Here is a 25,868-nt window from a genome sequence, read left to right as displayed (position 1 = left end):
CCAGTATGGTGTTCAAAGGAGGTAGAATGTAGAAAGGGTTTTAAATCTCTAGACACATTTATTTGCATATTTCAAAATTCTTCTGATAATAAATGGTCCTATGAATGATTCTGGGTTGCCACCTCTTAGCTCATGAGCTTAAGTGTGATGCTATTTTTACTTGTGGCCTGTAGCTGGTAAGCCCTGGATTCTATTTAATATAGCTGCAAAGCACACACACACACACACACACACACACACACAAATGCTTAAGGGCCACGTGGTGGCTCACGCCTGCAATCCCAACACTTTGGGAGGCTGAGGCAGGCATTTGACATCAAGAGTTTGAGATCAGCCTGGCTAACATGGTGAAACCCCATCTCTGCTAAAAATACAAAGATTAACCGGGTGTGGTGGTGCATGTTTGTAATCCCAGCTACTTGGGAGGCTGAGGCGTGAGGATGGCTTGAACCCAGCAGGCGGAGTTTACAGTGAGCCAAGAACATGCTGCTGCACTCCAGGCTGCGTGATAGAGGGAGATTCTGTCTCAAAAACATACAAACAAACAAACAAACCTCCTACTATTCTGATAATGGATGCTGTGCTTGTCTTTCACTAAGGTAAAGCTGAATAAATTTTTTTTTTAAAAAGGAGGAAGGGTAAGAGACACTTTTTCTCCTTTTTAAAAGGAGGAAGGGTAAGAGACACTTGTTCGCTTAATGACTCTTATTATCTAGTGAAAAGGCATTAATTGAATACAGCCAAGTGACTATGGATCAATATTTTTTTTTCCAGAATAACCCTATGGTATTCTAAATTGCTCTATGGATACAAATACAACTCTGATTGATAAAATATTTAAATTTTAAAAAAGACATGCCAAATATATTGAATTCAGCCTGAACTGAATCCCAATGGGAATTTATTTCCTATTCAGAGAACACTGCACATGGCAATCTGAGGCCTATTCTAAAATATAAGGGGAGGAGGAAGTTGAAGATTGTGACTTATCTTCAGTTTTAAAAAAATTCAGTCATTCTGTATTATCATGAAAGCACAGCTTCTGGCAAGGAGTAGTTCATTCCAGCATATCCGATGCATGCTATTTAACTACAGAACAGTAGCTGTGTGCATGAGCTCATCGTGCTCTAATTTTTCTATCAAGCAGAAGTACACAGTTAAGGTATCTATCATCACTGATTTTCTTCAATGCACTAAGATATGGTTATGGTAGGTTAGAAACTTCGGGAAGTCTATATCACAAATTTACCCGAGAAAAATACCAAGTTCAAAAACACTACCATAGGCAAGAAATTAATTCAGAAGACTCTCTCTAATCAGGTGTCAGAGAAATGGTGTCAGCTCTGTTGAATTTTTATTTTATCTTATTATTCCATTTTGACAAACATGAGAGAATTGGAGTTGATTCCTTTAAAGGTAATTATTCCTATTCAACCTGATGGAAGTTGCCCTTTTTAATCAACTAATGATTGATGCTATACTTTAGCCATATGTTCTGATGGTGTATTTTGAAATATTTTTACCCTGATTCTAAAGAGAGATGTTGCCAAAATATTTTATTAAATAAGCAGGTCAAAAATGTTCTTCCACTTTATAGCCTCTGTAAATATAATAAATTTGAAAATACTATTGAAGATAATTCCAAAGGGAGTGGGTTTCTTTAACTTTACATTTTTCATCCAAATGAAGGTGAAAAACAGCACACCCATCTAATGACAGTTCTGAATTTACTTTGCTCAAGTTACCCAGATGTTGTCTACATTTATGATTTTAAGAAAATCAGTTTTTAGTTACAAAAGTTATACATGCTTATTGGAAGACATCGCAATAATGCAAAAATAACTAAAACTGAGATTCTGACTCTAACTTCTACTCCTTAGTGGTTACAACTAATAACACTTCAGCATTATATTTCTAGACCTTTTAAATTTCTGTAAAAAAAGTATATACTCTGTGTATATGTAGAAACATTTTCTTTTACAAAAATGCAATACATGTATTTACTTTTTCTGCTTTAAAAAGATTATAAACAACTTCCAGCTTTCTGTACTACTACTCATTCTTTTTAACCCTTGCATAATATTGATCGGATACCTCATAATTTAATTACTCTTTTCTTAATAGGAATGAAAATCGCTTCCAAATGGTTATTACCATTTCAGCCATGTGTTGTTTTATTTTAAAGATTTGTATCAGGCTTCATGTGGAAAAATATAACTCAAGCAGAAATTTAAATTTCAATTCATAGGCAAGAGTTCAATTTAGCTCACTGCATAAAGGCACAGGGCTGTCTAGGAAGTATCTACTGAAAAAGAAATGACTGGATCTTGAATGGGCTTGACAATGCTGTGTTTCCTATATAATATGACTTGGGAGCTTGTTTTATTTCTGCCAGCTTTCTCTCATCAGTTTCTGTAGCAGAGAGTGGAGGCTAACTGACTCAACAATCATCCCAACCCTCTTCCTCTTGCCCACCTCCCCTGTCAGACTCAGGAAAGCTGAACATTCACTTCCTAGTCTCCTATGCAGTGAACGATGCTCAGGAACACAGCAGCCATTCTGTGACAATGAGGCAAAGACTGTAAGAATCAAAGAAGTGACCCAGACATCATCAATACCAGCAGTCACCTAGCTCTAGACTTCCTGATACGTGTGAAAAACAAACCCCTATTTGTTTAAGCCCCCATGGGTCAGGCTTTCTGTTATCTACAGCCAAATTTTCTGTCATGTGGTGCAGTCCCCAGACTAGTCATTTCAGAAAATGAAAACAGAAACTTCTTTTGCCATGTAAGTAACTTGGAGTTTTCCTTCTGTAGGGCCTATTGCGAATTCCCCAGTCGACGGCATGAAGTACCAATTCTGTAAGGCTGCTTTTGCCCGGGAAGATTTCATACAAATCACAAAGCAGTTAGAAGGGCACGGTATTCAATTTTTGACAGGTAGCATGAAATGGAATGCAGGATGGACCACATTGCGGCCATTTAAGAGCACAGGTAGTTATATATTATAGACAGGAAAACACACATAGCTCTGTGGAGGAAAGCCTTTTAACAATACTTTTCAGTGCCTCCAAATAAAAGACAATTGCATGTCTTCCAGGGACAATTGCATTATTTTCACATGAAGGTCCCACGTGAGATTTTACAAGGTTATTCACAAAAGCCTTCTGGGTCAAAATATTATACGCCCATAGCAGTAACCATAAACTGATGGCTGAGAAAATGATTGGTTAATTTCCTTAGAAAAATATGAGTATCAGTAGGATAAGAAAAACTAAAAGAAAGAATTAGACAAAGATCAGTAGGAATGGAACATTAAGCTTTAGAGGCATTCGTCTGTCTACTGGGGGCCTCCTGTATAGGGAGTGGAGTGTGAGGGAGGCCGCAGTTAATAAAAGCTCATTCTGCACTGGAAAATATCCCCACAGTACATATTCCTTGCTTTTTTAGGGCTACTATTGAGGTAATCAGCTTTGTTCCCAGAAATGCTCTTCAGGGGTGCTGAGGACTAATCATCAGTTCAAGACAAATCATGAAAGGAGATGGGACAAGAGGGGGGCACCAAAGCAGGGAGGAGGGGGAGGCTCTGGGCCTCTTTAACCTATGAGCTGTTGAATTGTGAAGCTGCATGAAAGTGAGGAACCCGGCACCCTTAGCTGTGGGTGGCTGACAATTAGGAGGAGGAACTTGTCAAGTGTAATTGGCATAACCTACTCACATCAGGCTTTTCAAATATTCCTATCATACCAGACTAACTCCCTCCCCACAGCAGCCTGCGATGCTGCGGAGTGGAGGCTTGGGTGTTGCCGAGGCACAATACATGAGCTACCACCTGCAGCAATGTGGACGATCAGGGCTTTGTCTTACAGATGCTTCATGTAGCCCTCATCTGACTTTCTGAACATTGATGTGACAGAGAAGGCCTTAGTTAGAAAGCCCATCTTCAATATTTCTGTGTAAGTCTTTCCACAGTGTGCTCCATCAGAGAGAGACCATTTTCACACTCCTGGGAGAGTTGAGAAGAAGGAAGACACTTTAGAGAATGGCAGACTTAGCTGCTTCACTTACGAGTAGATCCTGTGACCTTGGTCTTGCTGTTTAACCTCTGTTTCCTTATCTGTAAAATGAGAGGTTATATTTCTACTTCAGGATGTTGTTGAGAGGATTAAATAAGTCATTGTAATGACGGGCTTACTGAGGAGACCGACACAGAAAACTAAATATAATTATTTTATTATTACTATCATCATCATCATTATAATGTTACTATTCAGTTACTCAGTGCTAAAATGCCCTTTTTGAAGCACTTCATCCTTCTATTGCCCATTCATTCATCATATATTTGCTTACTCAATAAAATTTGTGAGCCACCGACAACATTTTGGCCCAAATGGGGAATACAAAGATGCTGAAGCATGGTCCTGTTGGCAAAGGATTTGCCTATTGTCTGGGGAAGTAAGACACTTCCTTATCTTCCACCTTCTGCCAGTCCACTTACGAGTGTAATCAGCGTGGCCTTTCTAAACTGCAATTTTTTTAATGCCTCTCCGCTGCTGAAAACCTGTTTCTCTTGCAAGACCCAAGTTTCTTCACATTGACAAACAATTTCCGTAAGAGTCAGAGAGTAAACATGTTCGGCGTCGTAGACCACAGCCTGTCTGTTAGAAGTGCTCAACTTTGTCATCAGAACATGAAAGCATCCATAAATAGATGAAGAGATGAGGCTGGATATGGCCACGGGCTGTCATTTTTGGATCCCTGGTAGCCCATACCTGACACATTTCTGCCTGCCTCTTCAACTGAGTAACTCTCTTCTTTTTATCTTACAGCATATGCAGGCTTACCAAATGCTCAGCCCAAATGTGCACACTTGCTCATTTGTGTGTCTTTGACTTACTCCTCCCTGCCTAAAACACCCTTCTCCCTCTTACCTGGATAACTCAGGCCCATTTTCCTGATTTCTGCTTAGCTATCCATTCCTCTCGACAGCTTTGTCCCCCTTCCCTCCCCTGCCATTATGTACCATATATTCCCCTAATGTGCTCCAATTTCTGCCACCACAGTAAAGCACCATTGCAGTGCCTGTTCATTAGCTTGTCTGTGTCTTCAAATAGACAGCAAGTTCCCTGGAGGTAGGGGAAGGGTATTATTTATTTATTTATTTATTTATTTATTTATTTATTTATTGTATTTCCTTTTAGTTCGACAAGCATTTAAGGAGCACCGACTTCATGCTTGCACTGTGCAAGGTGGTAGAGATTCAGCAATAAACAAAAACAAGTGTATTGCCTTTTCTTAGGGAAGTGGTAAAACAAAGCATAAGCAAAGGATTAAATAATACCAAACACATACCGATGTTTAAAAGTCTGCTCGTGTTAAAAAATAGAATAATGGGACCGGGGTGGGTGTGTACTAAAATGAGGAAGCCTAGTTAGGGTAGTCAAAGAAGATTTCCTCCTTAAACAAGAAAAGAAAGGATAAGAAGAAGCCCTTCATGCAAACCATGCGAGGACAGAAGTTTCAGCTGAAGGAGACAGACAGCATGAAGGTCCTACAGCTGGAGGGAGCTCAGTTTATTTGGAGAGAGCCAGAGAGAATAGAATGCGGTAAGCTAGAAGCTGAGATCATGTGGTTAGGGAAATATGACTCCTTTATTATCATAGTCCTGGGTACTTGTAGTGCCTGCAAAGTAAAAGGTGCCCACTCAGTTACTGTTTGATAACTGTCTTAGTCATGTTTCCCAAAAGGAGATTCTGAGACAAGAATTTTGGTTCAATAAGTTTATCTGGGGAGCAATGGTGGGAAGCACAATGACAAGTGGGCGGTGGGATGTGGAAGGAAGGAAAGCCAGCCAACGATGTGTGGTGAGCAGGTTGCTTCTGTGGGAAACTGGGGTTCAGTCTCAATGAGCACCCTCTGAACACACCTCCAAACTGTCCCCCAGAAGGGCAAGAACATTGGAGATTTTACCCACCAATTTCCTTCTCACACTGTTTGAAAGCTGCCAGGAAATTAGCTCCTGGGGACGTCTACCTTGCTCCAGTCTCAGGCCAAGCACACGTGTGTTAGCTGTGAATACCCTCGGCAGAGAAATTCAGGTATGTGAGGAAGGAAGTCTTTGGTGTGTATGAGGACTGACCGCCTGAAGCTGCAGCTATCAGCAGGGCATCAACAGCCTCTGCTATAATAACTAACTAAATAAGTGAGTAAGTGAGTGGACGAATGAATGAATGAATGAATGAATGATTATACCTAATGGAAAAGGAGTGAATCAACAAAACAAGCCCAAAGTGAATGAAGGTCGCTGGCCCAAGTGAGTACCTTGGTGGCAGTGGAGTTGTGTAGATCTCCTCCTGGTCCAAATTTAAAGGCAGTATGTTCGTAGCTTGGAATTGGCCATGGTGGAAATACTTGCACTATGGAAATTGGCAAATGCTATAAAACACAGCTTTATTCCTGGGAGATTTTTTTGTTGGCACGCTCAACTTAGTGGTACCAACTACTTGGTCTCAATCTCCCAACCCCTTACCTACCAGTCTCCTGACTCTTGTTTCTTCCAGGATTGGTACATGAAGGTTGTGTACCAGGCCTTGGGAGATGTCCCCTTCCTCACTTCACTGCAGACCAAGCATCCCTCCAAGTGCCATTAATCAGCCTGATTTTCTGTCCTCCTCCAACCTATTGCATTTAACTATGACTTGCAAATTAACCAGAAGGATTAATATCATCTTTCACTGATATTCTGTGTGTGGTTCTATTAGCACACAAGGAGTGAGCTGCTTGCCCTCTTTCCAGGGGAAAACCTTTGATGTCACTAACTGCAAAGATATCATTCCTGCTATGGGTGATTTTAGTTTATGGATGACTATTAAGCTAGAAAACACAGGACAATTTTGTTGTTCCACCTAAATGTATTTCTAATCAGGCTGCATAGAAGGGGATTCTCTGTTGGCTGATTTTGTCAACTTCGAGAGTAATTTTTTGTAAGGAACAGAGCCGTAGATCATCTAAGACAGTAGTGAAATGAAAATTCATTGCAGCTGATTTATTTTGGTCTCCCGAACTCAGGGAGTTGAATGATTGGGCCAGGGGTTATGATATTGATTATATTAGAATGTACTGGAGGGTGAGGTGTCTGCTTTGTTTGAGGACTATCAGGAGCTTAAGAAAAGATGGCAATACAGAGGTTTTATAATTCTACTTGAACGGGTAGATGGACTTTTGCCCCTGGGTTACACCTTCAATGTCTGGCAAGGTGAGCTAGTGCACCACATTACCAGAAAGAAGGCACTGTGCTGGCTGAAGATAGATGTGTGGAGCCTAGAATTTGAAGAGCATAGCGTGCACACACACCACCATGTCTTTACATTTCTCATCGACTTACTTATAGTATTACAGAGTCAGCCTCAAATGGAGATCTGTCTCTCTAGTTCCTCTATCTCACTTATTTCTACACCAACCCCCTCACACCGTCCCCTCAGGCATTTCTCACTCCTTAGCCTTCCAGGTCTCACCCCCAGTTTTCATTCCATCCTGGCTATATAACAGACAGTTATGCTATCTTTTCTGTCTCTCCAAAGGGGAAACTGTCTACATTAGGAATTGGACTTTGTTTTGCAGAACTGAGCATCTGCAAGACAAGCCTTCTCAGCTGCTAGCATTAATGGCCTCTCGAGCATTAGTGGTCAAGCAAGGAAAGTCTTATCTCTTTATAATGTCTTCCAAGGTCCTCCTTCTAAATTCTTCCACCCCACCAAGGGTAAAAAGTGGAAGAAAGGTAGGAAGGAAGAAAGAGAAGGAGAGAGAGAGGGACGAAGGAAGAATAGAGGAAGGGAGGGAGGGAGGGAGGAAGGAAGGAAGGAAGGAAGGAAGGAAGGAAGGAAGGAAGGAAGGAAGGAAAGAAGGAAGGAAAGAAAGAGAAAGAAAGGACAAATCACCTACTCTGCCTTGGTAATGAGCTTCCAGGTATGTGTTTATGAGACACTCAGGAGAAACATGGAGAACCTCAGGTCACCAAAGCACCCATGGTGCATTTCTGGGTGAAGAAGACTGGACCGTTTGAGAATCAACTCTTACCGATGTGGCAAAAAAACATCATTCTTCCCCCAACCATAGAGCTAATTAGAATACTAACTTGGGAAGTCTAGAGACCCAGGATCCTACTTTCAACTCTCATTTTTTGCGGGGCTTCCTCTCACTCATCTTCTACGTCTTAGCTTAAATGTTAACACCCCCCAGGTATAACCTCCTGTCCAGAATAACTCTCCTCAAAATGTGTAACACAATTTGAGATTATTTTATTTGTATGTGCTTTTTGGTTGTGTCTCCCACATCTAGCATTAAGCCCCATGGTGGGTGGGAAACTTCCTTATCCTTGTCTTTTCTGTGACTGTTTAATTTTTCTGTTCCCCAACAGCTGGCACATAGCAAATCTGTCATTAAACATCCAATGATTGAAGCATGTTAGTCTTGATTTGGTAGATGTGGGAACTGAGGTTTAGAGAAGTGAAGTGATTTGCCTGGTGTCACACAGCTAGGAAATGGGCTCAAGCTTAGGTCTGCCTCACCCCAGAACTGCTCTGCTCCCCCACGTAAGGAGGAATGGTTGGGCGAGTAACTGGGAGGGGAATCAGTGGGCAGACTTCTGGAGTCCCCTCCCACTCTTTCAAGGCAACACCTAGAGAATCGCAGGCCCCTGGAGAGCCTCCAGTTCCCTCTCCTCACTGTGTCTTGATGTATTCCAATTACAGGACCAGGCCACTGGCTGATTTTCCCTGGAGGAGTTGATTTCACGCTCCAAAATACAGAAGGATCTGACTCTTCCAGTGTTATACAGACATCATATGTTCAATCCTCACCAAACCCATGTGAATTTAATATCAATCATATAGTATGATTTCCCTTTAACCAGTTGTCATGCTCAGGGTCAGGTTCCTGCCCCAGCTGAGGGCAGAGGGGAGTGGGTGGATGTGAGGCAGGGAGCTAGAAGAACACTTGAGAGACAGCAGGTAAATAAGACATGGATTTATTCAGCAGCTCTCTCCTCAGCAGCTTACTCACACCTTTATCTCCACTGCCTGCTCTGGCTCTTCAGCTCCTCTAAGCAGCTGGCTGTCATGCACAGCTGCATGGCCAGCCTGCAAAGCCAGCTCTAGGGTTAGCAGCTTAACTTTTCCTCTCTCTGGGCACCAGCAAGCTGAGCCATGTCCTGGCTTCCCCTGGTCTGTCTGCCAGACAGTCATTCTCCCTTGCAGGGGTCAGTAGCTTCACTGGCTCTGGGGACCAGCCCCTGTACAACAGCCATGTTGAGCCCAAGAGCACAGTATCAGCAGGGCAGTTATGTCTTTTCCAGGCAATAGTGGCTTTGAGCCAAGTATGAGCTTACACAAACAGGTTATATAACAAGTGAAGTGTGCACCTGTGCCCTAAACTCGCTGAGTCATGCAGGCCTGGATGTCTGCTTCAGCCTGTTCCTTGATCAAAGCACATCCATGTACCTTACACTCCACCCCCTAGGCTGAAGGAGACATAGGCCTTGGATGCACAGGTTATACATATAAGCTCTGGGCACACAGGCCTGATACCTACACATAGACTTGACACATGAGCCTGACACATAAGCTTCAGTGAGCTGCCCAGCTTTTGGCGCAGATTACCATAGGTGTCACCTCCTTGGTGATTACCATTCACACTGCCCTGAGTTCAGCTCAATAACTACTTTGCCTACACCTGGTTTCAAACCATATCGTGTCAGTACTAGGCTGGACCGCAACAACAGTCCAGGCAGCAGTAGCATCTTGGCTAGACCCATCTGTATACCATGCCCTATTAGGAATGGGAGGATGCCCTTCCGAACAGTGAAGGCTCAGGGTCTAGGGGTGCCTCAGGCCCCATGGCCTTATCTTGCATTAGGACTACAGGTCCTAAGGCTTCTTGTAATTCTGCTGCTAAGGGACTTGTACTCAGCATACTCCGCTGTTCCAAGTAGGCACCCCACTTCACTAAACTGGATGTCTGTGCCGTCCCAGTCTGGGAAGTTGTTACCCAAGAAGGCACCCATCCCGCTATAGGGTAAATCATCCACACAATGACTGTAACCCACCCTGCCACGCTCTCACAAGGCTGAAGGGCAGCATATGCAGTTACTAACTGCTTTTCCAGTCTGGGGAGGATGGGGGTCATTACCCATGAATGCACCCATCCCACTATTACTAACCACTTCTCTGTTAAGGAATACTGGAGCTCAGCTCCCTTCCACAGCTAGGACCAAAAGCCTATTGGCAGTCTCAGGTGCTCCATGCACTGCTATAAGCCCTAACTGAAACTATCTGTTGTCCCAGGTACATTAAGTTTAAATGGGCACCCCTAGCAAGAAAGGCTGCCTCAGTCTTATCATCCCAATCCCAGGCAAATGAGGCACTGCTGCTTCTAAATCTGCAAGAGAATCAGAGGTTAACATAATACCATCAATAAGATCATGACACATGGTGGGGCTATACATATACCCTGCGGCAACACTGTGATTTGCCCTTCCATGAAGGCGAACTGTTCCTGGCTCTCTGGAGCAATGTCAATGGAGAAAAATGCATTGCTCAAGTCCACCACACAGTGACACAATCCCAGGTCTGTTGTCATATGGTCCATCAAGTCTGTGACAGATGGCACAGCTGCCAAGCCATATAAAACCTCCACCCCCAGAACATTTTCAGGTATGGGAGAGACATACACAGTGTACAAATGGGGAGTCAAGCAGCTGATGCCAAGGTGCAAGGACACAGGTTTCACTTTCACTAACCAGCTTTCATAGCTATCTATGCAGCCTTGCCTGGAAACTTATCCAGGTGCAGGGACCAGTGGATTGCCAAGTTCATATGTGGCTCTGGTTATCCAGTGTCCCCCAAGCTGGGCATCTCTGCCAGTCTCTTATCAAACAGAAAAGCCTTTACAATTCCACCTGACTGCTGCAGGCAGTCTGTGAACTGGAATGCTCAAGCGGGACCAGGTTGCACAGCAATGTCCTTCTCTGAAATGACTTTCACTAAGTCTGTACATGACTGCCAACATTACTTGCTTAACTCCGATTCAGCAGGGACACAGGCACAATAGGAAATGTATTTCACCATGGTAGGGAATCCCTGGGCTCACCCTTGGGCTTGAACACCCAACAGCTGTTCAAGCTCAGTTTTCTGGTGGATCATTGGGTAAGCCCACAACAGAGGTTCCTCTTCCTCCCTGTGCTTGTCCTGCAGGGACTGGACATGCACTTCCTACAGCACAGTCACAAATGCCCATCTGACTCTACCGGCAAAAGCACACTCTTTTTCTCGGTGCTGTGCACTTCCAGGTGCTTTAGCGCCTTCTCCACACTCACAGGAGACCTGTCCACAGCCTCCCATGCTTCCACTGGGGCTTATCCTCACAGCAAGGCAGCCACCAGGTATCACAGCTCATGTGGTGGCCACAAAGCCAATTCAAGATCCCTAAGGGGCTGAAGACTCATTCGCCTCATCTCATCCTCGTCGCCAATTGTTAGGTCCATGATTATGCCAAGTGTCACGCTCAGGGTCAGGTTCCAGCCCCAGCTGAGGGCAGAGGGGAGTGGGTAGACATAGGGCAGGGAGCTGGAGGAACACTGAGAGACAGCAGGTAAATGAGACGTGGCTTTATTCAGCAGCTCTCTCATCAGCAGCTTACTTACACCTTTATCTCGACCGTCTGCTCTGGCTCTGCGGCTCCTCCCAGCAGCCGGCTCCCATGCACAGCTGCACGGCCAGCCTGCAAGGCCAGCTCTAAGGTTAGCAGCTTAACTCTTTCTTTCTCTGGGCATGAGCAAGCCGAGCCACGTGCTGGCTCCCCACTGTCCATCTGCCAGATGGTCATTCTCCCTTACAGGGATCAGTAGCTTCACTTTTTCTCTGGGTGCCTGCACCTGCACAAGAGCCATGTTGGGCCCAAGAGCATGTCAGCAGGGCAGTTATACCTTTTCCAGACAATAGTGGCTTTGAGCCAATTATGAGCTTACACAAACAGGGTATATAACTAGTGGAGTATGCGCCTGTGCTCTAAACTTGCTAAGTCATGCAGGCCTGGATGTCTGCCTTAGCCTATTCGTTGATCAAAGTACATCCTTGTACCTTACAGCAGTGAGGACTATGGGAAAGGTAGAAATGTAACCTGACAGCCCGTAGGTATCGTATTTAACTCGATTACAATGCCTTGTGTTTTCAGAGCTCAAGAGAAGTAAAAAGAAAAAATTGTGGTGTATGTGGTTTCAATCGTCATGACACCTCCTTTCCATGTATCTAACATTTTGAACTAGTTAAATACATAATTATCATTCCTTCTTAAGTTTATTATATCATGGTATTAATAATACCTTACTGTATATAAAGCACTTAATATAAGATGAAAAGCCAAGGTAGTTTCTTTATAGCTATTAAGCACTGAAATGGACAAGATTTGTTTTTATATCCTTCAATTCCAATTCGCTACATTTTAATGTCTCAAGGATTTTTTTGAATGAAGCATTTTGAAACAATTATGTTATTCTACCATATCTTTCCTATAGGAATATTAAGCTTCATGCACACATGCCTCACAACATTGTTGCCACTAGGAAATACGACCATGTATGTTAAGTGCTGGACACAATACTTGGCCCATAGTAGGCACTTTAAAATGGCCACAATGTACAATCCCCTCTTACTTTTATGTGCACAATTGCCTATCACACACTTAGGACTCCTGCCCCCAGAGAAATGTAAATATCACACAAATCTCTGCATGAATTGGAAGAGGGTAGCATGTACATACATATTCCATCTCACTTAGTTTTCTCAGCAATTCAGAGAGACATAGAGGATATCCCTGTTTTACGGATGAGGAAACTTGGATACAGAAAGAGCTATCTCCATTGCCACGGCATGGGGCTTTGGACTCCATCATTCCATTCTTTCTTACCAAAGATGCTATCTTGACGTGACCCAAAGGGTTGGGACATCCCATGTTGGCTGATGAAAACTAGAATTAAGTCTTGAACCATTAAAATCACTTTCTCCTTATTTCTATTAATACTACTAATACTAACTGCTTACAGGAAGAGAGCATTTGGTCATGAGGAGTAAGCAAGTCCACACCAGGGGCCTAAAGATGGGGTTCCCTTCAGCTTCAGCATTCTGTGTCTCAACCCTAGATTGTGGAGCGAGCTGAAATAGTTCTGCATTCTTCATCAAATCCTGTGCAACGAAAGCTAACAAAGTTAAAAAGATCAGTTTTTCTGGACTGCTTGGATGGTGGTTCACTGGGGCAGACAGCCAGACAGATTTGGCTAGGGATTAAGCCTAAATTTCCTATTTTATGGCCTGGAACATCTTATTAAGGAGCATCTGCTATTTACAGTAATATTTGTTAACATTGATTGAAAGCTTATGCAGTGCCAGGACCTGTTCTAAATGCTTTCCACATATTAACACATTTTACTCTTACTACAATCCTTGTATCTTTTGGTCAAGTTCTTTCCATTTTTAAAATACAGATTTTAAAAACTAGTCACTTAAAACTGCCACACGCACACACGCCCACACACACACACACACACACACGTGACTCACAAAATACTGCTTCGCCTGTGAAGGTTTCACAATGCCTTGTTATCATCAGCCAGTCTTTTCCTATTAAAGTTAAATGTCCAATTGAGACAAAACAATTCTGAGGCTTTTTTTCTACCCCTGATTAAGATTGAAGTGGCAGGTGTTCTAGATAATATTCATTTCACCTTCTGAAATTTCTGGAAAGACCTGGTGATCTTGCCGGCTCCAGCAGCCTTCTTGTCCACAGCAACTGTCTGTGTCACACCGCAAATAGCAAAATGACCCAGAAGAGTTATCATCAATGCTATTTTTCAGTGAGGAAATCAAGGCATGAGAAAATTAAGCAGCTTTCCCAAGGTCACATTCCAGAGCCCTTGACCCCGGTTGACTCTGTGCAATAACTCCTCTCACTATGCAAAATGAGCTAGTGTTTCCAGTAGTGACCCCAAACTATTGTAAGAAGCTGAATCCCAAAGTTAAGATAAATTGGAATATTGCAGCATGTTAGCGTTAGGTGCATTTGATCGACTTCCTTTAGAAATGAGCAAGAAATTCTTTTGAGTTTAGCCAAATTATGAAATGAACAAAGTTTAGCATTTGCTTATGTCCCCTCTTAGGCCATCCTGTCTTCCAAGTGTCTCTTCTTTCTAGGTGACTTCTCAGAGTCCCTGCTCCTAATTATTGGTGCCTGGTTCCTCACAGATGCACATTCTACATCAGGATAGACCACGACATTAACTGTTGAAACTTTTAATAGTTGACTTAGAAACAGCAACCAACATAGAGATGTAACCACCAGCGAAAGTTGGAAGCTGAAATATGATGAGATCTTGTGCTCTGAAATAGCACCTCTTAGAAACTCACCTACTCTTCCTCAATCTCTTAGCTCTAGAATTCTCTGACCATGACTTTGAAATATTGATATATATTATTCCAAAAGACAAATCATATTTATGGTAGAAAATGCAGACAAACAAAGAGAAGAAAGCAAGGATACACGCCCACATCTTCCTACCTGGAGACATCCATTATTAACTAGTTGGTGTAGTGCTTTCCAGGCCTTTGACTATGGGATTATGCCTCTGCCCTCTGAGACATGACAGCTCTTTACACACTCAAACACAGCTATTTTGGCTTTGTCTTTAATTATTCTCCAAGCCACATTTCTTTCACTTGCCAGACAATTATTTTAGACACCACATCCCCAGTCCTCACTCCATTCTACCTTCATCTTCCAGCTGAACCAAGTGCGATGCTCTTCTTCAGAAGGACCGTAACTTCCCTCAATCCAGACATGAAGCTCCTTTTGATAAATCTCATTAGAACAACATCATCCTAATAACTGCCTTCTATTTGTTTGTTCTCCACAGCTTTTTGCAATCTTTGCATTTGCAACATGCGGTGGCTATTCTGGAGGCCTGCGGCTGAGTGTGGACTGCGTCAACAAGACAGAAAGTAACCTCAGCATCGACATAGCGTTTGCCTACCCATTCAGGTAGGGAATGGTGGTTCATGCTTGCTAGCCTCACAGCGGGGGTCTTTCTTTCTTCTGTGCTTTGTCTCAGAAAAATGCAGTCTTCCAGGGACTTCTGGGTAAACAGAAAGGATTCTGCCTGCACCCACGGAATGCCCAAACACAGTGCCCACTCACCACCTAGTGTGGGCACTGGGAGGATTTATGAGTTGTGCCTTCAAAACAGAACTGACTCTCCTCAAAAAAAAAAAAAGAAAAAAAGAAAAAAAACTTGCTACAAAGAGAAGGAGGGAGGGAAAAAAAAAGGGAGATTGGAGAAGTAATTTTAAAATATGATCAAATAAATTCAAGAAATATTTTTAGCACTGTGCCTTTCTAATGCACATTTTGAATCAACAAGAATGACAGATTGTTTCCCAAATACATTTGACTGTAGAAACTTCTTTTTCACTGAGTACCCACGAGGATCTGTATACTATGGAACACATCCTTAATATTTATATATTAAGTGTATATATATAGTGTGTGTGTGTGTGTATATATATATATATATATAAAGTGAACTGTTCCTAGTCTAAGACAAAGATGACTCAGTTCATAGGTGATGAATCATCATAGAGAGGTCGCATTGATACCAATATTCTTAATAGTTTTTAAGAGTAGAGCTGACAAAAGTTGCAAATACCTTGCTCAAGTAGATACTCTCCTAACTAACTAATAAAAGAGTAGAAAGCTCAGAAATATTAAACACGTAATCCCTGGAAATTCAGGAAAAAGTGCTGTGCTGTGCTGGTGGAAGTGGACATTGCAAGTGCTTGACTTCTGAAAGCTCTGGACCAACCCATTGGCTTCTGGAGGAGAGTGGCCAAGGCAACGCATGCTTTCAGATTAACATGCAGGATCTAGGACAGGAGATGAAAACTGCCAATGGCCGGGCAGCAGGGCTGGGATGCTTGGTAACATTATCCATGAAATCATAAGCTCGGCATGGCTTCTACAGTGATTTCCCACTAAGAGATGTGGCAGGAGCAGGTAACTTAAAAGTCAATCTCTCAAGATTTAAAAGTCCTGCAAGTCCCTAAACATTGAACTACCAGACCCCAGGACTCTCAGTCTTTTCCTCAAGCTGGAGGAGAGTAATCAAGAGACCTATCTGAACTAGAAGAGTGCCTGAGCTGGTGTGGCAGTGGAGAGCAGGGTAATATCTAATTTCATAAAATCCCTCCTTAAGGATGCAATGTGAGCAGACACTTCAAGCACAGTTTCCTGCACTGGGCTTCTTTAATTTCTTCCCAAGACTACAAATTCAAATGATTGGCCCAGTGAAAGGCAACTAGAGAAATCAGATCAAAATGTATTGCCATCTATAGCAGCCGCCTCATTTAAAAGATTTTTACCTGGGTTCTGAAACAAATATAGTTAATCATTATATTTTTTAGTAGCACAGCTTTTCTTTCTAACATTATCTCACTCAGAAGCTCCATGTATAAAATAGACATAAGTCACTGAGAAAGTTGGAGCAGGAGAAGAAGGGAACTTAAAGGCCCCAGCCAGTCCTCCTCAACCTTCTCCCTGCCACACACCTTGCCCACTCCCCACCATACAGCCCCTGTAAGATCTCCTGGGAACTCTAGGTCTCCTAGAAACAATTTTAAAACCACTGTTCTAGGATTTAGCAAGAAATCGTTTTCCACTTTGCTTACCCCATCTTACATTTACTGTTTACTGTTAAGGAAGCAGTATTAGCCAATCTCCTTTTACAGAATGTCTTGTACTTTTGCCCCCATTAATGTTCATCTAGGAGATATACACACCATTCCGAAACAGCTTAATTTACTAGGGTTGCAATTTCAATTTTACATTTGTATATTTTAACATGTACCATTATCCGTATACATATTCATAACCTGTACCATTATGGGGAAAATCTCAGTAATAAGCCAGGATTTATACAGACTATTATGAAGACATTTGTTTCAGAAGAAGTACGGTTAGCAAGATGCTGGTAATACAAATAATTAAAAAGTAAAAAGTGATAATATCCAACATTATAAAGGGTGGAGAGAAATGTAGATTCTCACATGTGGTTGGAAATAATGTATATTGATAAAGCCTTTTTGGAGGACAATTGGAAGTAGGTATCAAAATTTAAATGTACATTCTATTTAATCCAGCAATACCATTTCTAGATATCTACCTTCAAAAATGTTCGTATAAATACACAAATATATGCATGTAATACATGTAATATGCATGTAATGATGTGCACTGCAGTGTTGTTAATAATAAAAGACTGAAACAAACCTGAATGTCCATCAGCAGGAAGCAGGCTCAATGAATTATTTACATATGTCCTATGCAGAAGTTTTAAAAGTGAATGTACAGATATAGAAAAATGCTTAAAATGTATTACTAAAGAGAAAGTAAGTAGCAGCATGTTAAGAAAAAATATAATAGTAAATGCACAATATAATTTTAAATTTATGCACCTATATGCATATATATATATATTTGTAAAATATAAATTCTGGAAGGATACAGACAAACAGTTAACAGGGATTACTTCTGGGGAATGATGTGTGATTGGTATGCAGAGGTCATACATTTACTTTTAAGTCTACATACTTGAGTATTACTTGAATTTATTAAAATATGCATATGATACCTTGGTAATTTTAAAAACACTCTTTAAAAAAGAGTCATCCTATGGCTTCCAGTGAGATGAAATGATAAGACACAGCTTCTGGAGAGAAATAACTCATAGGAACCCCGTTTGAAATTCCAAATGGATTGAAGTAGATGAAAAAAATCTGTATTTTCAAGGTGAATGGCAAGAAGCAGCTGTTGAGACAACTCAGCAGTTTGAAGGAGGAGATTGTAAAAGCATTGCTTATGCTTAAAAAAGTTATTTTCTTCTAAAATGTCACAAGTCAATGCCAATGATCTGATGATAATCTTAGAAATAAGGTAAGAACATTCAGTAGCTTTTAACTATTCAGTGTATTGCAAAGACCAAAAGGACAATAAACTCAAGTCATTTGAACAAAAACAATTAGTTTGTAAATGATACATCAAAGGAAGCTATTTAACCAGTTATCAGACACGTATTTTAGGATGTAAGATAATGTCAGTGTTAAAAATTCTAGATAACTCACAAAGTAATAACTTGCTGCTTCTAATAAATATGCCAAAGTGCATATCTTCTTTACAGCACCATATGTATATGTTCCTGATTCCTATGAGAAATAATTGACATCCAGCAGTGTATCATTTTTATAGAAATAAAACATTTTTCACTTTATCTTCCTTATTATTTGTGATTAAAATGAACAACTATTACTTAACTGTTTTCTCACCTGCAATAACATACTAAATTTTGTGTGAAATTTACTTGGTAACTAGGAATAGAGTAGTTCTAGATTCCATATTTTTGGTACTTCCTTTATGCATAGAAGTGGAAAGTAGGGTTTCTCATTTTAAGGTACTTAATATATTTGTAGAAAGCCTACTGTAGGAATGCCAAGTAACATTTTGAACTTATACATGAATAAAAGATAGAGAAGGGCAGAGTTGAGAGGTTAGGGGGCTATAGGAACAAAAATTTTCATGGCAGAGGTAATGGAGAAGAGTCAGAATGATGAATGAATGAACAGACATGCGAACACTTATTGCGAGGGTACAATGTGCCAAACACTGTGCTAGATACCTTGACATACATTAGATTATGTACTCATTACACAGACTCTGTGAAGGAGGCTACTATTTTACCAACTGAGAAGACTGGGCCGAGAAAAATTGTGTTGACATCACACAGAAATTAAATTTAAACTTTTGGATTTTTTAAATTTTATGATTTGAATAAAAACAAGAAGAAAGCAAAGTTCAGACTGTTTGGAGCATGGTGAATACAACAAAAATTTATCATGGACAAAGTGATAAAGTTAGAAAGGCCGTTTTTTTCACTGATTATAGAAGACTTTGAATTCCTTATAAGTTGAATAGGAAGAAGGAGTTAAAGATGACAAAAGGAAAATAACAGGGAAAACTATTTTGAAGTAGAGAGTACAAGTTAGGATTTGATCATGCAGAGTTTGAGATGCCTGTTAGAAGCACAGGGGAATTCTCTATCAGGGAGTTTCATGTTAAACCCTATGTAAGATGAGAGAGGTCAAGACTGAAAATGAAGCCTTAAGAGTCATCATCATGAAGTCACATCTGGAAGAAGAGAGGTCACCAAGAGAGACAGAATGGGAACTATGGAGGATGCCTGTGCTTGTGAAAAAAATGAATGAAAGGGGTCACTGAAAGAGACCAATAGGAGAAGACCAAATGGAAAAGAAGTTGGATGACCCAGAAAGTTCAGGTTTTTCAGAAGGTAAGAAAACTTTCTGCACATGTATCCCAGAATTTAAAGTAAAACAAATAAAAACAGAAATGAAATAAAATAAAATATAAAAAAGAAAACTTTATGTATGCTACCATTCAGCAGTGTTGAGTACCTCAAAGAAAGGAGTGAAAAACCAAGAAAAACCCATCGAATATAGTTAATGGCGGTTATTAAAAGCTTTCATGGGACATTTCAGTTGGAGAGAAAGTGTGTCGAGCTGTGGGGGAATGGAAAATAGAATTCAGTATATTTTCTCACAGACCAATACAATGCAAATTTTGAAGGACCCTAATTTGCTTATCTTAAGCCTTCAAGATATGATATTTGGGAAGAAAGAGACTAAGTTTGTTAATGACCTTGTAATAGAGAAGGTGCTCACCTCTTGTTTCTGGGAAGTAACCAGCTCATTGAATGACATGATGATAAATTTATGACCTTGGTTGAACAAATAACTAATAAAAAAGATTTTCAGTTTGTAAAAATTTTCCTTCATTTGAGAACAACTAAATATAGGGAATAACAGAAGATTTACAATAAAAATTAAAGTAGTTGTTGTGTCACTTCCGTGTCTTGAGACCTCATCAAGATAAAATTATTGTTTGCTGTCAATTTTAAGCATTATTTTAGATATGAGATTAATAATCACTGTTCTAGATAATTAGCAAAATTATCCTTCATAAATTTTGTTTATTCTCATGCCTCAGCTTTCTGAGTAGCTGAGATTACAGATGTGCACCACCATGCCTGGCTAATTTTTGTATTTTTAGTAGAGACAGTGTTTCACCATGTTGGCCAGGCTTATCTCAAACTCCTGGCCTCAAGTGATCCACCTACCTTGGCCTCCAAAAGTGCTGGAATTACAGGTGTGGGCCACCACGCCAAGCCATAAGTCCCTATGACTGTTAAAGGGCTTTCTCTCACCACTCGAACCTGCTTGGTCTATAGGCAGGGCAGGCAAGAAATGCTGGGGAGTAATGTCTCCCATAGCAGCCCTTACCCAGTGACAAAAGTGAGTTGGAGGATAACAATCCCAACTTCCTCACCCCTCACATGGCGTAACACTAAGTCATGTACTATACCATTTCCCAGAGGCACCATCAGGACAAAATCACCCACAGTGCAAAACCTGATCATTAACACACCTTTCATTATCTTTTTTGCCTTTTCTGTCTCACTTCTCCACTGTCTTATTGGTGTTTTCAGAGCTGAATGCTCTAAGGAGTTGCACTCAAATCTTGATCTCAGAGGCTGCTTCTGAGAAGTCCAACCTAAGACACTGGCATTGCGTGAGAACATTACCATCTTTAAAGAAGATAGATAGATGAGTAGATAGATTGATCAGTTGCTTGATTTATCAATTGATAGAGTAAATCCCTACTTCTTCTCACTCTAAAACATATTATACAGTATTACTCATTCAAAAACAAACAAACAAACAAATAGCTTGGTTGGAAATCAATCACTTCAGTTCACAACCCTTCCCCTTGTGGTTTTCAGTTCAGGTCTCATACAAAGCCATGGTTGGTTTCCTCCATCCATAGAATCTTAGTATATATGGTAGGTTTTTCCCAGTTGGCAGTCATAGTAGGGTGTCCTTCAATGTCAGCTTCAGATTTTCTGAATATCAGGTGATGGCCGAGATTTTGGAGGTGCTGCATGGGGCCTCTGAAATGAAATCTGGTTAGACATAGTTTGTGTTTTAGATCAGCCCATCCCAAATATATTCTCCAAATTTGGTGATAAATCTTACAACCTTTCTCCTCAAAGGTTTGGGTAAACTACAAAAACTAGTTATATTTATAAAGATTATGTCATAACCACTGCATCAAAATGTTAACATATTTATTTCTAGGTGGCAAGATTATGAGTGAATCAAATATTCTTTTCACACTTGTGCAAACTTTTTTACACCGTTAAAGCTGAAGCAGTATAGTGTAGCTTGGACTCTAGAGACAGACTACATAGGTTCAAATCCTCCACTCAGCTACTTATTAGCTGTATGATATTGAGAAAATTGCTTATCACTTCTGTTCCTTATCTGTGAAACAGAAACAATGTTACCTATTTCATAGTATTGTTATAAGTATTAAATAAGACATATATATATAATGCCTAAAACAAGACCTGGCATTCAATACATTGTCTTTTGGCATATTATTTTTATTTAATTATCAAGTAAGGGCAATTAAAAATCAACTAGAGTGCTAGAAAAGATATTTATTCTGGTTAATTAGCAAAATTAACATTGAGAAAACAAATGGCCAGTTTATTATATTTTACCCAGAATGGGATCTTCCCCAACCCTGCCTCTGCCTATATAAAAACATTAAAGGCTGCACATATTTAACTGTCTCTTGATTAACGTGCTTTTAACTATTTAATGTTTATTTGGGTTGCCCTAGGATGTATTACTATTAAGCCTTTTTTAAAAAAATTTAACTAATGGGAGAATGAAAGCTCCCCCTCAAAGTGACAGAATGGAGAACTCTTAGTGGCACTAGCATAATCCTTGCGAGGTTGGCATCGGTGGAGTAGGAGACGGAGGATTAGTCTGATCTTTGTGATATGTGAAATTCAATTCAACAAGAGGTTCCGCATTGAAGGAAAGGAAAGCCAGTGCTGCTCAACTGGGCTCTGGCTGAGTAAGCACCATTCCCCTGCTCATGACTCTAGCCACTTGCTCTGTCGTTCCCCCACCCCTGTTTGGAACACGGGAGCAGGTGCAAGTAGATGCCAGGAAAGCTGTGGAGTTTGGGCCATTATCTAGTAATGCTAGCTCTGCCAGGAAGAAAGCATTTTGTCCCTAAGATGCGTAGCCAAGAGCAGTGATGAGAAACATTTTTTATTTTTTCGTTTTTTTACCGTAATAGCCAATTTGGGGAAAATAAAAGTGTGAAGGGCTGCAATTTTTTATATCTTGTGTTCAGGAAATGCTGCACTTGCAATTACATTTAAGTATTCATTTATTGTTTCTCATTACCAAAGGGTTTCACTCTTTTTGCCTAAAATTTCAGAAACTTTATAACTACAGAATCTCATTCTAATGTTTTGCCTTAAAATAAATTTTGTGTATGATGAGACCTGATGCTGCTACGGGGCAGAGACTTTGGGAGACTTAGAGGTGGCGTGGCCAAAGGGCTAATGGCGAATCTCTAGCCAAATCCAAACTCTGCTGCCTAGTGGATGGGCAAGCCATAACCCCCTAACTGGTAGTGAATTGTGCAGTGGAAGCATGCCGGGCCCATAACCTTATTGGGCCTCAGCTTCCTTATTATAAAAGGGCAATAATACCAGTACCTTCCTTATAGTGTGGTTGCAATCATTCAATTAGATAATATGAGTTAGTTGTGTAGTACAGAGTCTGGCACACATTGAATGTTCCCTGAGTTGCTATCATTGTTTTTGTTGTTATTATTAAGGGAGTCTAGTGAAAGCAATTGGCACCAGAATTCAGCTGTAGACCAAGTATGACAGTCCTGTTTGGAAGTTTCTGCAGTAAAGAGAGGAGCTATCATTTGTAGGGAATGTCTTGGGGATTACAGAAAATGCCAAATATGCGCCATGGCTGCTGGCATGAAAGGGGTTAAATGAAAAAAGTTAGTGAATGACAAATTAGTCTACCCCATCTCCACCCTGCTGTTCCCCTCTCAATCTGTATAATTGCAAGATTGGAACACTTTCGTTGCAACACTTCCCCAAAAGGAGAGTGGTAGTGGGGAATTGGGTAGAATGGATATTTTAGTTTGAGTTTCTGCAAAAGCACATATTGAGACCAGGATTTGAGTGCAAGTAGTTTTCTTGGAAGGTGATCCTGGAAGCACCAGTGAGGAATGGGGACATGAGACAGGGAAGGGAAGAAAGCCAAAAAAAAAGTAGATTAATTGGCAAGATACCACCGTTGGCAACTGGGGCATCTAAGATTTTTAGGAAACTGTGGGCAAAATGTCCCGACAGTAAATCCATCCGGCAAGTGTTCAGGCTGGGTAATTATACCCCCAATCCTATTGGTCACTGGCCAAAAGCTGCTCCTGGGGGTGTTAATTCCCTGGGACTGCATGCAGACCTAGCATGTGCCTACAGCTGAAGAAAGTCTTCTTGCAAATTAGTGGATGCTGACATTAGAAAGCCATCAGTGTATACAGAAATGGTGAGAACAAGAGAGATACGGGTGGGCAACCAACAGCTTCTAATACAATAAGGAGACTCTTCAATCATTTTTCCTAGATCTGTGAATGACCCCATCCTGTATAATTTAATTATTCTCATTAATTTTTTATGAAGCACCTGCAGTGTATAAGACCCTGAATTATATAGGCACTTGGTATGTATTTGTTGGTGAGGTAGACATGACCTCTTCCCTCACAAAATTTACAATTAGTTGGAGATGGGAGAAAGACAAAGAAGTGAGAAATATAAATAAATACATATATAGGCATATATGCATGTACATATTTTTACAGTTGTAATTTCTATGAAGAAAATGAACATTGTGCAGAGAAGTAAAATAAGTATTGGTGGGAGTGGAGAGGATCAAATAAAACATACTCAGAGTGAACATCGCTTAGAATGTTCTAAGCAAAGAGAAAAGTATGGGCATGGCCTTCAGAGAGAAAAGACTGGAAACTGGGGGAATAAAGAGAGACTCCTAAGTGGAGGGGGGAGTGACATGAGACACCAAAGAGGCAGGGATGCAATCCCAGTAGGTATCAGGTAATGGTAAAAGTCTTGAGAGGAAATTAGGAAGGTTAAGGGATAAAAAGAGAAGCTGTACTATTTTAGATTAGCTGGTTGGCTGCAGCCATCCAAGGAAGAGATGGTGGTGGCTTGGCCCAGGGTGGAGGCAGCAGAGAGGGAAGGCATGGTATATAGCATGCCATGCGTGGTCTTCCATGCCCCACTTCCAATGGTAATGTGCATCTACAGCCCAGTCCTGTTCATTAGTTTTTCCATCACTTTTCTCAGTGATGTTGGGTAGTGTTGGATAGTCTAGGGACCAACTTTAATATTTTAAGTTTCTTGTTCCTGATTTTGATTCATGGGCACCCCTTGGACCCACTAGGTTTTTTGTTTTTTGGGTTGTTTTGTTTTGTTTGAGATGGAGTCTCACTCTGTCATCCAGGCTGGAGTACAGTGGTGCAATCTCAGCTCACTGCAACCTCTGCCTCCCTAGTTAAAGTGATTCTCCTGCCTTAGCCTCCCAAGTAGCTGAGATTACAGGCAGCCACCATCACACTCAGCTAATTTTTGTACTTTTAGTAGAGATGGGGTTTCACCATGTTGGCGAGGCTGGTCTTGAACTCCTGACCTCAGGTGATCCGCCCACCTCAGCCTCCCGAAGTGAGGGGGTTACAGGTGGAGCCACTAGTTTTTCATCACTGTGTGAGCAGTCAAAACACAAGAAGACAACCAGCGGATTTGACTTGAATGATGAATCTACACAATTCCATTGAGATGTGTTTGGGAACATATTTCTGAAGACCAGAAAGCAATAAGAAATTTATGAAGTAGATAATAATCCCACTTCATGGAATATGATTTTAAACAAGTCATTGCCCAAATCGGTCGGGGTCCATTCAGGAAAAGAGAGCTCATGCCAGGTGGTTCAATTACAAAAAGTTAATGTAGAGAATTAGCTACGCAGGGTTTGGATGATTTGGAAAGGGTCCTTGAGGCAATCTAAAGATGAGCAACGGAGGGAAGCCACCCCTAAGGGTAGAGCAAGGATTGACAAAGAAAAGCTGTTGAGTAGAACTGGCTGGCCCCCTACCTGTTTGTATATGGCTCACAGGTGAAGAATGGCTTTTACACTTTTAAAGGTTTACGTGTATATGCACATATATATATATTTTTTGAGACAGTCTTGCTCTGTCATCCAGGCTGGAGGGCAGTGGTGCAATCTGGACTCACTGCAACCTCCACCACCTGGGTTCAAGTGATTCTCATGCCTCAGCCTCCCGAGTAGTTGGGAGTACAGGTGCACACCACCATGCCCGGCTAATTTTTGTATTTTTAGTAGAGACGTGGTTTCACCATGTTGGCCATGCTGTTCTCGAACTCCTGATCTCAAGTGATCCACCTGCCTCAGCCTCCCAAAGTACTGGGATGACAGGCATGAGCCACCATGCCCGGCCTAAATGTGTATGCTTTAAATGCTACATAAGTACTTACAAAATACTACCCTCAATTTTGCCTTTTGACTCATAAAGCCTAAAGTGTTTACTCTCTTGCCCTTTTTTGTTTTTTTCAAAAATGTACTGACTCCTAGGCAAGAGGCACGATAAGAGGAACTGGCCTTGTTAGAGCCCAGGGTGGAACCTGTCTATCAGAAGCTGAGAATATGGTGAGAGGAGGCGTCCAGTGAGTTCAGGAACCAAGGAAGAGATGCAGCTACTATGAGAGATGCTCACCAAAGCAACAAC

At 41.1% G+C, this 25,868-nt stretch overlaps 1 protein-coding gene across 2 annotated transcripts in view; it reads left to right on the top strand.

The window, feature by feature from the left end:
- Positions 1-25,868, top strand: part of SYNPR (synaptoporin) — a 348,628-nt gene that overhangs the window by 200,206 nt on the left and 122,554 nt on the right. For both annotated transcript variants that reach the window (XM_055260619.2, XM_055260620.2), the window contains one exon: positions 14,959-15,083. In XM_055260619.2, coding sequence (XP_055116594.1) covers positions 14,959-15,083 — 125 coding nt within the window. The remainder of the gene's footprint in view (positions 1-14,958; positions 15,084-25,868) is intronic.

The sequence above is a fragment of the Symphalangus syndactylus genome, chromosome 21 (genome assembly GCF_028878055.3).
Source record: "Symphalangus syndactylus isolate Jambi chromosome 21, NHGRI_mSymSyn1-v2.1_pri, whole genome shotgun sequence".
Taxonomy (NCBI): Eukaryota; Metazoa; Chordata; class Mammalia; order Primates; family Hylobatidae; genus Symphalangus; species Symphalangus syndactylus.
This window is presented reverse-complemented; position numbering and strand designations above follow the sequence as displayed.